Source organism: Poeciliopsis prolifica, unplaced genomic scaffold (assembly GCF_027474105.1).
Source record: "Poeciliopsis prolifica strain line A6 unplaced genomic scaffold, Auburn_PproV2 SCAFFOLD045, whole genome shotgun sequence".
Taxonomy (NCBI): Eukaryota; Metazoa; Chordata; class Actinopteri; order Cyprinodontiformes; family Poeciliidae; genus Poeciliopsis; species Poeciliopsis prolifica.
In genome coordinates this window covers 2133300-2149513 of record NW_026562420.1, presented here as the reverse complement: position 1 = coordinate 2149513, position 16214 = coordinate 2133300, and the positions used below count along the sequence as shown (strand labels likewise).

At 41.6% G+C, this 16214-nt stretch overlaps 1 protein-coding gene across 1 annotated transcript in view; it reads right to left on the bottom strand.

The window, feature by feature from the left end:
• Positions 1-6886: 6886 nt before the first annotated feature.
• tll1 (tolloid-like 1) overlaps positions 6887-16214 on the bottom strand; it is a 51339-nt gene continuing 42011 nt past the window's right edge. The window contains exons 19-22 of the mRNA XM_055056632.1: positions 12223-12350; positions 10304-10517; positions 9655-9905; positions 6887-8240 (exon numbers count right to left, since the gene is read on the bottom strand). Coding sequence (XP_054912607.1) covers positions 8106-8240; positions 9655-9905; positions 10304-10517; positions 12223-12350 — 728 coding nt within the window. The 3' untranslated portion in view covers positions 6887-8105. The remainder of the gene's footprint in view (positions 8241-9654; positions 9906-10303; positions 10518-12222; positions 12351-16214) is intronic.

The following is a 16214-nucleotide window of genomic DNA, read 5'->3' as shown; positions in this document are numbered from 1 at the left end:
GCCAATTAATTGTCCTGCAAAATTTGTTATCATGATAATTTTCAGTTTCTATGGAAGCAACAAAAATGATTTTTGTCAAAAGAAATGTCAGATGGAAGTTACGTCCTGGACAGTTTGTTTTCTATTTCCTTTGCTGAGTTCTTCAGCTGTTCTACATTGTTAGTCCCTGTGTTTGTCATATTCCTCCTGCTCTTCTCTGTGGACTCTCTCTGGGGTTCAGGTCCATATGGGCTGACCAACAGAACCACCATGGTTAATAAAGCAACTTCTGGTTCCTTTGGCACAGTGAGTTGGTACCATGTCCTTCCGGAAAATGAATTGAGCATCTCCAAACAGTTTGTCAGCATAAGGAAAGGTGGAGGGGATGCATGTCGGAAACCTGACCGATCAGTAAATAGCTCGAGCAGAAATGTCACAAACTATCGTGCCATCAACATGTCAGTAACGTGTTACTCTAATTTGGCCCCTTGTTTTAGTAACAAGTATTCTAGCACATTACTATTTACAATCCAGTAATCAGATTAAAGTTAATCTGCCACATAGCATAATGAACACTCTCTTTATCATTTGCCTCACAACTAGCAAGCTAAATACTCTAGTAGCACACACAAGCTACCAGATTCTGGTATATTTTGTTGGTCAAAATGCATTGGTATAGAAACAGCTCAGAAATAGAACTCAGCAGCCTAAATGTCTTTTTTCCTGTCATTTTCAGCCACAAACATTTAACTGAAATATCTACTGATATGTGTTATTGTCTCTGCTTCCCTCTGACTCTCTGCAGCCTGATGTCCCTGCATGGATTCTGTATTCACAACAGACACTACAGTAATGTACAGTATCAGAATGTGACTTAACCAAATTTTAAAAAAGTATGTTTTTATCATACAGAATGAGACGTTAAACAACTTAATGTGTACATCTGAAAATGATTATTACACATCTCGACTGTATTTACTGTGTAACTAGTTTCTGATTGCAAAAATTGTCACTTTTATTTTTAAACCTCTTCTCTAATGCTTTTCTTCTACTTAGAAAAACATTGCAACCTAAAGCAAGCAGGGGGGAAAGTCTACATAGCAACGGACTTTGCGGTTCATAAATCAGAAATGTAGGTAGTTCATTCAATAAGTTTTCTGTATTTTGAGTTAAAGTGATGTCTTATTTGCCGAACATGTTGTAAACTTGTGGCTTGAATTGTTGAACTCTTGGTAGTTCAAGCTGCCTGCAGTTCCCTGGGTGACCTGTACGTGGAGCTGAACCCGGATTGGCGGCTTAAGAAGCTGCTGCAATATCGTTGCAACAAGGAGAAACCTCCATGTCAGCCTACAACAAGCTGACCCAGTCTCACAGCTTATGGTTTTAGTTCCTCTTGAGAGAGCAGATTACAAAACACCACAAGCTTTGGACTCATTATATAACACACAGCCGCCTGGCTTAATTTGATCATTTATTGTGTTGTTGTTGTGTTGGTTTGCTTTTATTCGTATTCATTTTAATTAAAAAAAAACCTCAATAACTGATGTGGGAAAAGGTAAAAACATTTTTACTGGGAAATCCAGCTCCAGTTCAAAGCACTGACCTTTGATAAACTCGTCGTTGGTGCCCCCTAGTGGTTACAAAGGACTAAAGCACTGAATAAAGAATACTCCTCAGTGCTTTTGATTGTCTTAATGTCTTTCCTTTTTAAAGTTTTTTTTAAGCACTTTCATCTCTTGAACTGAAAAGTGTTTCTTTTTCTTTTTTTTCTTCCTAAGTAACAGTTGGATCATTTTACCTCGCTTCAGTTTGTTTAATGCACATTAGTTAACATATAATGTCAGTCTGGCATGAAATTGTGCCAGACTGACAGGGTGATGGAGTAGAACAAGAAAGTTTAATTGACATCACATTATCTATAAAATACAAAAGATACCAAAGAATTAATTAAACAATAACAATAAACATTTTCAATAAGCAACTGTACTAATCACTGTTTTGTAGATTTAGAAATGTGATATTCCTCAGTTCTGTTGGCATTCCAAGAATGAACTGCCCCTTCAGAGAAGACTGACTTTTTGCTACAGCTTAGTTAAAACTCTTGTGGATCAATTTTTAAATTTATTACTAAAATTACTTTTTAATGGAAGACTGAAAACCATGTAAAACTATATAAAGCCATGCAGAGACCTTTGGACGGGCAGGGGCTCAAAGTAAAAAAAAAAAAGGGCACACAGCAGGAGCAGACATCTCTAAAAATGTCAGAGCAACATTGCAATTAGGTGGCGTACTTACATTCTTGCCTAAAATCGTTGTACCAAATCACGTTGTGACATTTAAAGTTGAAAATAGCTAAATAATTTGTCGCTCTTCACCGCCATTGACATGCTGCCTGAATGCCTGGTTGGGACCCACAAGGAATTATGGGATATGGTGGGCCGTGAAGGATACACCGGACCTGTTATTCAAATTTGGGGAAAGGAAGGACACATTTGAAGGAGTATTCGAATTCGGACAGGCCTTGTTGCCACACTATGACATAATTGGCCTACAAATCTGTCCTTGGAGGCACGTAACATGTCCTCTCAGATTCAGTGTCCTCCACCTCCTCCAGAACGTGTTCAAAGTTCTGCCGGAGATGGAAGTTAAAGCTTCGTCTCACAGGAGATTCTGTCTGTCAGATGTTCCCAGCAGACCCTCACAACACGTTTGAGCCTGCCAGGTCTGACCATCATCCTCCACCACCACCGGAGCCAACTCACCACCAGGTGGTGGTCAGTGGACAGCTCCGCACCTCTCTTCACTCGAGTTTCCAAGACCCAAGGCTGCAGATCTGATGAAACAATGAGAAAGTCGATCAACAAACTGTGGTATAGGGTGTCCTGGTGCCAAGTGCCAGGACACCCTGACTCTCTGCAGCCTGATGCAGAGAACACCATGGTCAGGCATGGTGTTCGTTATGGACAATCCGTAATGAGCACAGAAGTCCAACAACAGAACACCACTTGAGTTCAGATCTGGGGGCCGTTCCTCCCAACCACGCACCTCCAGGTCTCACTGTCATTGCCCATGAGTGTTGAAGTCCCCCAGCAGAACAAGGGAGTCCCCAGGAGGGGTGTTCTCCAATTGTTCAGCCCGTAAGCACAGACAACAGTCAGGACTCATTGCCCCACCTGTTGGCGGAGGACGCTACCCTCTCGTTCACCGGGGTAAACCCCAATGTACAGGCATCGAGGTGGGGGGGCAACAAGTATGCCCTCTCCTACCCAACTCCTCTCACCATGGGCAACTCCAGAGTAGCAGTATGTCCAACCCCTCTCAAGGAGACTGGTTCCAGAACCGGAACCAGGCGTCGAGGTAAGATAGAATTTCTAGCCAAAACCTCTCTCAACCGGTGATATTCCAAGTCCCAAGAGCCAAAATGGGTTTTCTCCATGGGACAATGGGCTCTCCCTTAGAAATAGGGTGAGAAGCTCGGTCATCTGCTGCTCCTCCACTTCGAGAGGAGCCAGTTGAGGTGGCTGGTTCTGATTAGAATGCCTCCTGGACGCCTCCCTGGTGAGGTGTTCTAGGCATGTCCCACCAGGAGGAGATCCCAGGGAAGACGGAAGACTCAGGACATGCTGGAGGGACTATGCCTCTCAGTTGGCCTGGGAAAACCTTGGGATTCCCCCAAAGGATATGGAACAAGTGGCTGGGGAGAGGGAAGTGTAGGCATTCCTTCTTAAGTTGCTACCACTTTGATCCCCGCCAGATGACTGGAAGAAAATGAATGAATGAAATTAATGGACAGTGGTAATTACAACTCCCTTACACTTTACATGGGTTGTTTTTTTTTCACTGTTCATTAACATATCCATCCATATCCCTGTATCCATGTTTGTTAATTGGGAAGATTGAAAAAATTGTTACCTAGGACAATGGTTTCTTCAGGGATAGTGTTTCCGAATGCCGTTTTCGCTGATTAAGATCTCTGCCATACTAAAAATCAGGAGGAGTGTGACAGATGTGACAACAAGCATCTTAAGAGTGACCTCTGGGCAGACGTTTGTTCTTTTTAGTGCGATGTCTTTCCTCCTCAGAGCCGGGTAAGATTGGTCTTTTGACTTTGTAAGGTTTGGGAAGATTGGTGAAATTAATAGATTTCTTTTAATGGGTCGTTCTCATCAGAGCAAAAGTTGAGTGTTCAGTGTACTCATCCTGACATTTGCAAACGTCCCCAGTAGGGGACATTTCTTCTTTGAGATTAGAGAAATCGTTCCCTAGGAGGGCAATCTCTACATGGGTATTGTCTTCCAATCCCTTCTTTGTCAAAGCAGAAGTTGAGTTTTCAGTCTGAAAATTCACACAAGTGAGTTTTTCCCTGAGTTTTTCCTGGCCCGGGAGGTTTGCTTCCCAGCCAGAGGAGGGTTTAAAAGATAAGCATCGAACACATCATATTTCGTGCAGTCGTCCTGAGAGCTACCTTTTTCCAAATTGATACCAGGCTGTAGTTTGTTGAAAACTTTCCTCACTCCTGTGGTAATCAAATATAAGTCAGGGGAAAAAACATGGTGGCTAAAACCTCTTCCATTCTAACAATCCTTCCAAAAACACAGTGCTGAGGGTCAAAGAGCTGCTTGTATATAACCTGATGTTTTGAGATAGAAGCATTTATAAACCCAGATGTTCTATGATCTATGACATAGATCTGTGTCATAGACGAGGTCATAGCTACAATGAGCTTCACTGTAGTTCTGGGGGAATATCTTGGTTCTGATCGTCGCTATGGAAACGGTCAGATCAGTTCTGCATTAATAGTCAAATATTAAGTTTAGATTGACAATGGTGTATTAAAACTATTTAAGTCGAGTTTTTTTTATCATTCTATCAGGTTTAAAATTTGAACAGGTTTAAAAATGAACAGAATATTAATACATTGATATGAATATTTGATAGTTAGAGGGCACAGATCCTTACCCTGGACCTGGTGTGTGAACAACATGGAGGAAGAGAAACTGAGTTATTATTAGACTGAGGGCAGCCAGACTAGTTTATTTTGATAAATTATTATATTTAGCTAAATATTGTTGCTGAGGGGCACAAACAAGCCTCCTGACATACAGATAAAAAATGTAAAAAAAAAAAAAAAATTTGAAAACAAAAAAAACAAAAACGGCACTAGGGTCATCAAGGATAAAAGGGGCAGGGATTCAAGAACTCCTTTCCCCCCTCCTCCGCCCTCTGCATGTGCCTGTGTGGTACCAGTAAATTTGTTGAAAACACATTTAGAACAGGGTTTTTCCCTAGAAAATAAATACAACTGAAAATGTTGAAAACATCAACATCCAACTGAAGCAGGCGAGAGCTTTGAACCTGTGTGTACTTTAATGAGTGATGCAACAGACGCAGCGTCCCTGTCTCTGGACTACAGACACAAAGTGAGTGAGAAAAACAAAAACTGTTTGGATCAAAGTGGATCACTTGGAGCTTGGCACGTACAACGACATAGTCAGTTTAAGCACAAACAACTTACAGACAAACACGCGTTATGTTGTCCTTATAGATCAGCTACAACACACACTTAAACGTTAGAGCTTTAACACCTCTGATATTCCTTCAGACTTCCTCTCCTTTTTACTCCAGATGTAGCGTGAGGAAGCATTCAGATGGAATCTGTTGCAATGCAAAATAGAGACATGAGGAGGTTTCTGCTAGCATGTTACCATCGCCAACACAAACACGCATGCACTGTGGACACACGTACAAATCACACTCTTGGTGTGTTTTCTTTTTACAGTGAAACCATTCTACGACGCAGCCAAAACACTCGTACACATCTTTGCAGGAGCATCAGAGACACCCGTGAAACCATAAATTTTGATTGTAAGGCATTAGTTTGTGGTTCCACAGATACAAGCTGATGTTTTCAGCGGGTCGTTTGCACAGTGGCTTGACGAGTGCCTGGAAAAAAGTATTTATATCCCTTTTTTCCCCTCCATTTTGCCACATTACAAACACAAACTTCAGCATATTTTATTGATGTTTACGTGATGTTCGGCATCACAAGTGGACAAAAAAATGATATGTTCTCAAACTTTTATGAATAGAAATGAAAAATTAATACGTTCTCCTTCCCCTCAGATCCTACCACAGCGTTTTATTCAAGCTTAGATCTGGGATTTAACTGGTCCACCCAAGTCCAGGATTACTCTTTTCCACCATTCTGCTGTAGATTTACTGCTGTGTTTGGGACCATTGTTTTGTAGGCGACTCAATAAGTAATTGAGCCGCCTTTCTGCTCTTTCTTACTCTTCTCAGTTTTTTCCCTCTCCCTAGACATTTTACCTGCCTTGATGTTTTCTTTTTGTTTTGTTTAGCTGTGGGACTTTTCTTGAGGGTGGCCATCATCGACTGAGCAATGGCTCTTTCATGTACTCCCTCTGTAGATGACTGGTTGCAGTGATTGGGATGCTTTTCTCCAGCAGGTACGGGGCAATCAGGAAGCAAAACCTTCTACAAGTTGCAAAAAAGTTGAGATCGAAGAAGAAGTTTGACCTTCCAACAGGAAAAGGCAATAAATCTACAACAAGATGCACCACAGAACATTTCAGATCCTCAGCCCAGTCACAACCCAGGTCAAAATCCAGATGAGAATTGAAGACCAGTGATTTGAAGATTTGAAGACCAGTGGAGAGAGCATGAGCTATTTTACAAAAAAAAATTAGACAAAAATGTCCGCCTCAGGGTGGCGCTGTAACGGCAGCGCACGCTTGTTATCGATTCAAACTCACCTCAATTTTTAGATTCCAAGGATCCTTTTTATGACCCCATAAAATCCACAAACTGTTCAGTTTGTGGTTGCAACACCACAAAAGGAGAAAATGTTAAAAGGATATGAATACCTTTGCAAGTAATCTTACCTCCATTTAAAAACCTTCATTCAGTTTTATTTTAGCACCACAGACAGTTCTTCCCTTCAGATATCTGCTTATATATATACATACATACATACAGCTCTGGAAATACTGAAGAGCCCACTCTAACCTTACCCTAACCTCGTTGAAAACCTCCTGTTATTCCACTAATATTGACTTCTGAACTCTTCTGAGTTCAAACATTAATATTGTTGTTTCTAAATTAATATGAACTTGTTTTCTTTGCATTATTTGAGATCTGAGAGCATTGCATTTTTTGAGTTACTTTGACCATTTCTCATTTTTCTGTAAATAAATGCTACATTTTTGCTTTACTTTTCAGAGACATGCTGTCAGTAGTTCATAGAATAAAAGAACAAAGTTCATTTTGCTCAAAGTAAGTGGTCTCTCAATTTTTTCCACAGCCGTATATATTTATAAATATATATTCATATGTGGATATGAAAACAAATATCCAGGGGATATGCAAGTTAAAACCACCAGTAAAACTCAAAAGCACAACATAAAGCAAGGCTTAACATCAATGTTACAGATTATAAAATCTCCTTATGTTTGTTTTCCTTTCCATATTTCCACCATAGTCTGCATGAGCCGTGAGCAACCAAGAGTGAAAGGACCAACCTGGGCCTTTTGTTTGTTCTCTCCTCACGCGCGACACAGACACAAGCACGCACGCACCCACACACACACACGCACTCATACACACACAGTAAACACGTTGGGTTTAACAATACACAGAAATCATAGTATCTGCAGCCATTCTGAGCTGGGCTGAAGAGGCCAGTTCCCAGCCGTCCAAGGCAAGTAAAGCATCTGTGAGCTGTCTGAGTCTCTGTGGATGGAAGCAGCCGCCCGGCGACAGTAAATTGCACAGCTCATAGATCCAGGAGCAGCACAGAACTGCTGTTTGGATTCTGTTCGTTAGTCTTTTTCATTGTCATAGTTTGTTTTTGAAAATACGAGTCTGTAAGCGGCTCCTTAGCATTTGTGTCCGTGAACAACGCCTCAACCCAATCCTTTCGTCTCAAAGTCTTGACGGTTCTTTTGTAAACAAATATTTGCACCAACAGCTGCCCCCTCCCCCCTCTATTACCCTCCATCCGGTCAGGCGGCTGGTGGACGTCCTCGTTTGTCCGTGGGTCAGAGATGACGGAAGAAAGCGGATTTTTCTGGTTGCCGTGCCGTGGAGGTCGCCGGCTGAGTGTAGAGTCACTTCCTGGCGTGAAGGTTCTCCTGGAACTTGCTGCTAGTGTATCGGACGTGGAAGCCCTTCTTGCTGATCGTGTCATCGCTATGGAAACGGATCAGCATGGCATCTCCAGGGGAATAAATCCCTTCTCTAGGCTGAAGATGGAAAGACAGAGAAAGATCTGTTAAAAAAACAAAAACAAACAAGAAGAAAACGAATCCAACAGAGTGTGAAAAAGTAAGTACACCCTCCCATCCACCAGCTTTTGTCTGATCTGATCAGTTTTACAGATTTCCTACTGTCTTATAATACTTTAATTCAGTTCATTAAGGCTTGGGAAATTTTCTCCTTCCCCTCAGATCCTACCACAGCGTTTTATTCAAGCTTAGATCTGGGATTTAACTGGTCCACCCAAGTCCAGGATTCCTCTTTTCCACCATTCTGCTGTAGATTTACTGCTGTGTTTGGGACCATTGTTTTGTAGGCGACCCACTCCAGGTAAACCTCATGATTGACAATAGAATAGTTTGTAACACAGTTCAGTTTATGGTTTACTCAATGCGAGGTGCACAGGCTGAAAACGCAGCTCATATCAACACGCCTCCACCTCCATGCTTATCAACTTCGTGCTCTCTTTAGCTTTTACGCGTTATGGCCAAACTGATCTACCTTGGTCTCAAAGCTCAGATTTTGAGATTGTTGCTTTGATTCTTTCATGCATGTTAGAGAAATTAGCAACCATTCAGCTGTGGAAAATGGTTGGGCTAAGCCCCGCCCTTGAGGACAAAGCTCCTCCTCTGAGCTGCAGTTTCAGAGCTTCAGGCCAGCCAGCAGCAATTAGCAAACACCTGTTTGGAGCTGAGCATCAGCTGAGCTCATTATAGGAGCTACTTCTCAGTAGCTGATAAAAATGTTGTTAAAGGGTTAATATGTCTTTCTGAAGGCAAAGCTTCAGAAAAAGCAGGAGTTTTGAAAGCGATAGAGACCCAATTTCAAGGCGTTAAATTATGAAGTCAAATTTATTTGAAGTCATATTTGATAGGTTAATGTTACTTGACTGTGCTATGAAATGGTGGCTTGAGTGCCTGGAAAACATATAATCCTGCCCCTTTAAAGAACTGATCTGTTTGTCAAAGTTTGGTAACTTGACTGTTAATAGATAATGTTGGATCAGCAACAGCTCAGATAGATGGGTCACTTCAAATATCTCAATGTTCCCATGTGGATAACGGAAATTCATTTTTCTAAGAAGAGACCCAGGCTAAACGTTTAGAAAGTTTTGGCTTTGTCTGTGGTGGCTAAAGAAGTGACTACAAAACCACAATGAGTTTGAAGTCAAACGTTGAAGCTCATTCCAACACAAAACACTCTAACGTTCTACATTTCTGTTTGAGGCACTGAATAGTTCTAACTAACAAATATAAAGTGAAGAACTCAAGTAAATGGATGTAAGGACTTGCTTTATGCATCAATACCAAATCACATTTTCAACTTGTGTTAGGAAGAAAGAACAAAGCATTGTTTCTGTGAAACTCTGACAGTTCCTGAAATATCCAAAATGAATCTTACCCCTGAACCACAGAAACGGCCTAAGCGGTGTGCATTGGCGTCGTATCCGTTGTACAGTTCGATGTAGTCATAGCCGCAGTCTGCTTCCTCCTCCACTTCAAAGGTTACGAAGCTGAGCTCGATGCCGTAGCCCTGTTCGGTGGTCAGCAGCCACTCGCAGTCCGTGTGACCCGGGTAGTTGTTGTCTCCAAACTGGGAGTGGGAGTAAAGGTTTTTCTGACGAGCGTCCGCTTTCAGACGACCTCCACACTCTGAAGCACAAACAGACGAAGGGAAGTGAGCGACCATTCGCATACCATCACCTTCCCAAAATAATGATCTATGTCATTTTTAGCCAAAAGTGTTTTTTTTTCTTTTCTTTTTTTTTTGGTACAAATGACCCTTTGGCAAAAACAGAGGATTTATTTATTTATTTTGGAAAATCACTTTCGGCATAAAATGGGATAGCTTTGCTAAGAGTTTGTTTTTGTTTGTTTAGGTACTTCTGATAAAACATTTTCAGATTGTTTTACTCATGCACCTGCTTCAATAAACCACTAGAGGGAGATATTACCCCTTAGAACACCAGCTCACCAGTTATGGTGATTGATGCTGTTCACAAACTCCCACAGTGTTTTATATGGAGGTGTGTCAGTGGCGTATTCGTTACCTGTGGAATGTGAAGCCTGGAATCCTTTCCGCTGCACAGAGGCGTCAGAGATGAAGCGCACGTACATCTTGTTCCCAGTGGAGACCAGAGGCTCTGGGATCTTGCTGCCGCACAGGCGGCCCAAGATGGCCGCCGCGTCGCTGTCCCCGTCAAAGGCCTCCAGGTGATCGTACGCACACTCCTGATGCTGCTCGATCTCAAACTCACTGAAGGCCTGAAGAGAAAGGGCAGTCAGAGGAAGATGCCTCCACCACCTTCCTTTGATTTGCAACATTTTTAAGCTGCAGAGAAATGTTTATCACACAACTTTTTGTGTGATAAGGGCTGGAAGCAACTTGTGATGCTGCTAAACCCAGAGAACCACAGACAGATCAGGGGATTGATGAATGGGCAGTTTTCACATGTTTTATGTTCACTAAGGCTGCAGAATGACTAGGTGTTGAGATGATCTGTTTTGGAGGATCAGTGCCTTCAAATAGAGTCTCTGTTTCTCCACAGCAAGAGGAGCCAGCAGAGGTAGCTCAGGCCATCATGCCTCCCTGATGAAGTGTTCTAGACACGACCCATTAGGAGGAGAACCAGGGCACACTGGAGGGGTGGGCCTTTCAAAATTTGTAGTTTGAAAGGTAAGTGGGTGTTTGGGATGGATGGATGGATGGATGGATGGATGGATGGATGGATGGATGGATGGATGGATGGATGGATGGATGGATGGAAGTAAGGAAGGAAGGAAGGAAGGAAGGAAAGAAGGAAGGAAGGAAGGAAGGAAGGAAACCAACAAGCAAATGAAATCAGTGATCATTTATTTCCCCTTTGACTCTGGCTTTGGTGTAAGAATAAATGCTGTTTTTATGTGGCTGTGATGATTGATCTTTAGCAAAAGCACAACATTTTAATTTGGCTCTGTTTAGGTATTTAAAATTACAAACACTTCATGACACATAACCTGTCGTACGCAAATGGCCCTTAACGTGGCGATTTGCATCAATTCTAATTATGCATCAAAGACGTTCATGTTTTTTGCTCAGCCTTCTGAGCGTGCTTTGTAATCTGCAGCTGTCCAACCTTGATGATCTTTAGTCATAAAATTATCTCCTATACAAAAAGGATGAGAAACATGTTATTGTTTAGGAAAAGAGAAACTCAAGACCAGAAATCCTCAGTCTAACAGTGACTAACATGACTCTTCATCAAGTCATGTCACACAAATGTGCACACTACAAAGGAGACAGCTAACTTTCTGTGTGTGTGTGTGTGTGTGTGTGTGTGTGTGTGTGTGTGTGTGTGTGTGTGTGTGTGTGTGTGTGTGTGTGTGTGTGTGTGTGTGTGTGTATGTGTGTATGTGTGTACATGTACTTGTTTATCTATTCTTCTTAGGACTTTTTCTGCATATTTACCAACCCTCTGACGAACCATGGGCCGTATGGGGACCAAAGCATGGTCCTAAAGTCTTGTTTAGGGTCAGAGGTCAGGTTTAGAGGTATGATGTGAATTAAGTTTTGGTTAAGGTTAACGTTAGGAATAGACTAGTAATGGTTAGGGTTAGGGAAAATGTCTGGGTTAACCATAAATGCAGTAACTAAAATGAATGGAAGTTAATGCAAAGTCCTAATGTGGGTAGAAATCCAAACTTGCGTGTGTGTGTGTGTGTGTGTGTACACACAGAGGCACAAGGACACAGATGGCCTCTGCCCAAGGCCTCTTACTAACACATGCGCACGCGATTGCAGTTAACCCAAATATCTGTACTTTCTCCTTCATCCACTCTTGGTTCTCTTGAAAAGAGCGAGAACAAAGAAATCCAGACATAAAAAAAGAAAAGAGAGAAGAGATGCCTTAAGGCTTCTTCATGCCACATGATTCTGCAGCCAGGATGACAAGTTGTTATTAGGTCGGCTTGGTTGGGTTTGCTCACTTACGATCTTGACTCGGTGTCCCGGCGTGGCAGAGATGTTCCAGGTGCACTCCTTCCGGCTGGGGTACTTGTCGGGCCAGTTGGGGCTGCTCAGGGTCCCACTGGGGCTGTGTATCTTATGCTTGCACTCAGCTGGACACACACAGAAACACGAAAGCACACACACGTAGGAAGGAAGTGAAAATCGTGGCTGCACAGGAAAAGGTCAGAGGAAATAGAAAGGGTACATGAAGAAGAGAAACACAAGAACCAAACGAGGGGAAAAAAGGGATTTCAAAGGAGAACATCCTGGTCACAAGTTCAGGGTGAAGTTTGAAGGAAGTCAGGCGCACATGTACAACACCAAGCTTATGTACTAAAACATTGTCAGTTTGAATGTTTGTGGTTCAAATCCAAGAGCTAGGAATAAAAAAAAGTCAGATTGCTGAGTTAAAAACAGACACAAACCCTGCATGAGGTAGCATTGACCGGTCACAGAGTGATGCTGACAGTAAATCAGAGCGAGGATGTTTCATTTGACACAAACATGACGTCCAGCAACCTCAAAGGAACTAAATATATTCAATCTGTTGACCTTTTTGTCTTTATGCACTGCCTCATTAAGATGCACTGAGACAGTGCATCTTAATGAATGTTGTCATAAATACCAGATGTAGCAAAATGCTAATTTCCATTTGTAGTTGCATGAACTAAAGAACACAAGATACAAACATTCATACAATTTCACACATAAGAATAATAAATACAGCAACAACAAATAAAAACTAGATATATAAAGGCGGAACAAACTATTTTACACATAATGCCACAAACTTAAGCAAATTTTTCTGGGATTTTATGTTGTAGACCAACATAATGTATCTGAAAAGTGTGGTGTGCACTTTTCAGAAAGTATAGTATAGACCCCTAGGTCTATACTTTTTTGAACCGCATTTCTCCACAATCACAGGAGAAAGTCTATGTCTTGACCTGCTTAGAACATTTAGAAATTTTAGCTCCATTCTTTGCAAAATACCTCCAGCTCAGTGAGATTGCACTGTGAGCTTCTATGAACAGCAGTTTTCGAGTTTTGCCACAGATTCTTATGTTTTGTTATGTCATAACTCTGGAGCTTTCTCCATCTGACTGATAAAGAACGGTAATTGTTCTTCAGCAGTTCTTCAGTTAAAAGACGTGGTGTACATGTGCCCTGAGTCTAATACTGCTTCTTCTATTCAAAACATTGAGTGAAGAAAGAAAGAAAAAAAATCTCCTGATCCGATTGTTCAGGAAGCTTAACTTCTTTGTTACGTCACAGACTTTTACTGAGCAGATCACCTTTTGTTTTGACAACACATGTGCACAGGCAGAGTTTTGTATTTATTTATTTATTTTTTAACATTTATTTATTTAGAATATGATAGCAGTAGAAAATAATGCAAAAGACCCTTTTTTTTACCATGACAATCTTAACATGCCCAAAAAGACGTAGGAAGAAAGAAGAAATTATCCCATAAATTCATACCATGTTTTCAGATGGACCCTCATTATTAAATCAAAAACTGAAAAGAAACTACAGGTTAATTCATTTTCCATTTTATCGGGTTTTTTTCTTTTTGTTTTGGCTTTTTTTCCCCTTGGACTCACCAAACACACAAATGTCTAAATATATTCACCCATATAGCCACACCCACACTATTACAATGGTCTGGTTTACAATACAACCAGATCTTTGACATGCATATGTGAAAATATGAATCGCCTCATCCGACGCCCTTACGCACTAATGCTGTTTGTGTACAACCACAGATCTGACTTCCAGGCCGCTGGGCCATGCTGGTTTAGTGAACATATAAACACACATGTGCAATCAGGACAACAATGCAACAAGCAAAGCTTTGGAGTCCTCAGATGTTGGAAACATGATTCTCTTTATGAGAAACCTGGGGAGCCTCAGCGAGTCGTTCATATGGATGTAGTGTTTTGTTGGTGTGTGTGTGTGTGTGTGTGTGTGTGTGTGTGTGTGTGTGTGTGTGTGTGTGTGTGTGTGTGTGTGTGTGTGTGTGTGTGTGCGTGCGTGTGTGTGTGTGTGTGTGTGTGTGTGTGTGCAAACGTTGACTTTGAAAAGCTTGGAGATTTTTAATTATTGTGGGAATGTTTGAGAGGTCAGTCAGATTAAAAAATCTGGTTTGAATAACACCAATCCCTGGATGTTATATTATACTTATGTTCTGAACCATAATATTGCTGTAATTTTCTAATTTCCCTTTGTTGCACCCTGTTGCTCTTTCACATTTGATCACGTTTCAGCCAAGTACAAATCAAACAGAAAACTTGATACAAGCTCTGAGTCTCAAGTTCTTTGGATAATTTAAGGGCACGTATGGGAAAAGTGAACCCCAGCACTATGGGGCGGTTGTGTTAGAATAGTTCAGGTGAAGCCACAAGCCAAAGACACCAAATCTCCGGTTCGCTGGCACACGTTCAATGTAATAACAGTTGTAAAGTCTTTACAGTAAGTTCCAGGTTTTTATAAAGAGGGCCTTGTGGAGCGAGACATCTGAGACAAATCCAAATTAAATCTGAAGGGGTCGAGGCAGGCTGCTGGTTCTGTGCTAAAGGTCCAGATCAAATGAACACGATGACAGTAAAGAGGAACTCTAAGTGATTCAATAAAAAAGCACCTGGACTGACTTTCTTAGAAGTTCTTAGGAGTATAATTATTATGGCTCATTTTGATGGTTATGTGTATCATCTGCATATAGAGATAACCTGTGATCCTTCACTCATTGATTTAGAGTAAAGGAGCCTTTCTATAGAAGGCCGACAAATACTGGTTGAAGTCTTGAAGTTAAGGCAGTCTGGTTATGAGTGATGATATCATCCATTATGGTTTCTAACTGCGAGGCCAGTGCCTTCACAAAGATTTATACATCACTTAAGGAGGAAATGGGTCAATGTGAATCACAGTTTGAGTAAAAAAATAATGGATGCCTCTGTTAATGATTGTCAAACAGAGATTAACAAACGTTAATCCCGTTAATATTGAGATTTCTGGAATAAAGATGCGGTCAAGTTTCAAAGTTTGTGGAACATTATTTCTAAACAATGTATACTCCTAAATAATTTTCTGTCTCCCTCCTTGAAGATTTTTTTCCCCCTCACTAGTTATTTATGGTTTGTTGTTTGGGAAGCATCTCGGTGTTCTGGTGGGAAGAGCATTGCCCACACACTCATGGAACTGATGTCCTCTCAATGTGACACATCAACCCCTTGATGGCTGCTGAGGTGCAAAACACCAGACAGTCAGTGTTGTAGTCTTTACTCAGATTCTGGTTGACGAACTTCCGAGCCTCCTCCCTTGTGTGAGTTAAAGATGAGCATGTTGACTTTGGGGGTCACAGTTGTCTTTTTTCTGGAACTGAACTTGTTTTATGCAATGGAATACTGCTCCTTTCTTTGCTGCGGTCTTGATAGGTCCTTCTTGTGAGTTATTGGTATTGCAGCTTCTTGCTGGAATCTGGGAAAGCAGACCATTAAGACACAAGCCAATTTGTGCTGACTGGATTGGAGGGTTGGAGACCACTGTGCCCTCTCCAGCTCGAAACACCTGAAATGAACTCGGCTGGGTCTGCGCCATCCTCAGCTCCATCAGTGATGTTTCATATGCAGAGGCTGTTTCTACCTGAGCACATCTCAAGGTCGTCAAGTCAGTTCAAAGTAGAGATTTTTCAAACTTTCAGCATGTTAATGGTGGAGTCCACTGCGAGTGGACATTCAACCACAGTCTTCACAGAGGAGAGGCTCTTTTGCAGGGAGTCCACTATTGTTTTCAACAAGTCTACCAAGGCTCGTAGAGGTTTGATGGAGTCTTGATGGGAACTGCCCGGTGCTTTTTGAACTCTGCAGCTAGCTGAACCATGGAGATAAACACTGTGGCTGCAGTTTCTTCTGATGGGTTTGCTGGCAGAGATGAGTTAGCCTCGAAGGAAGCTAGCTTTCCTGTTGGCCACTCGT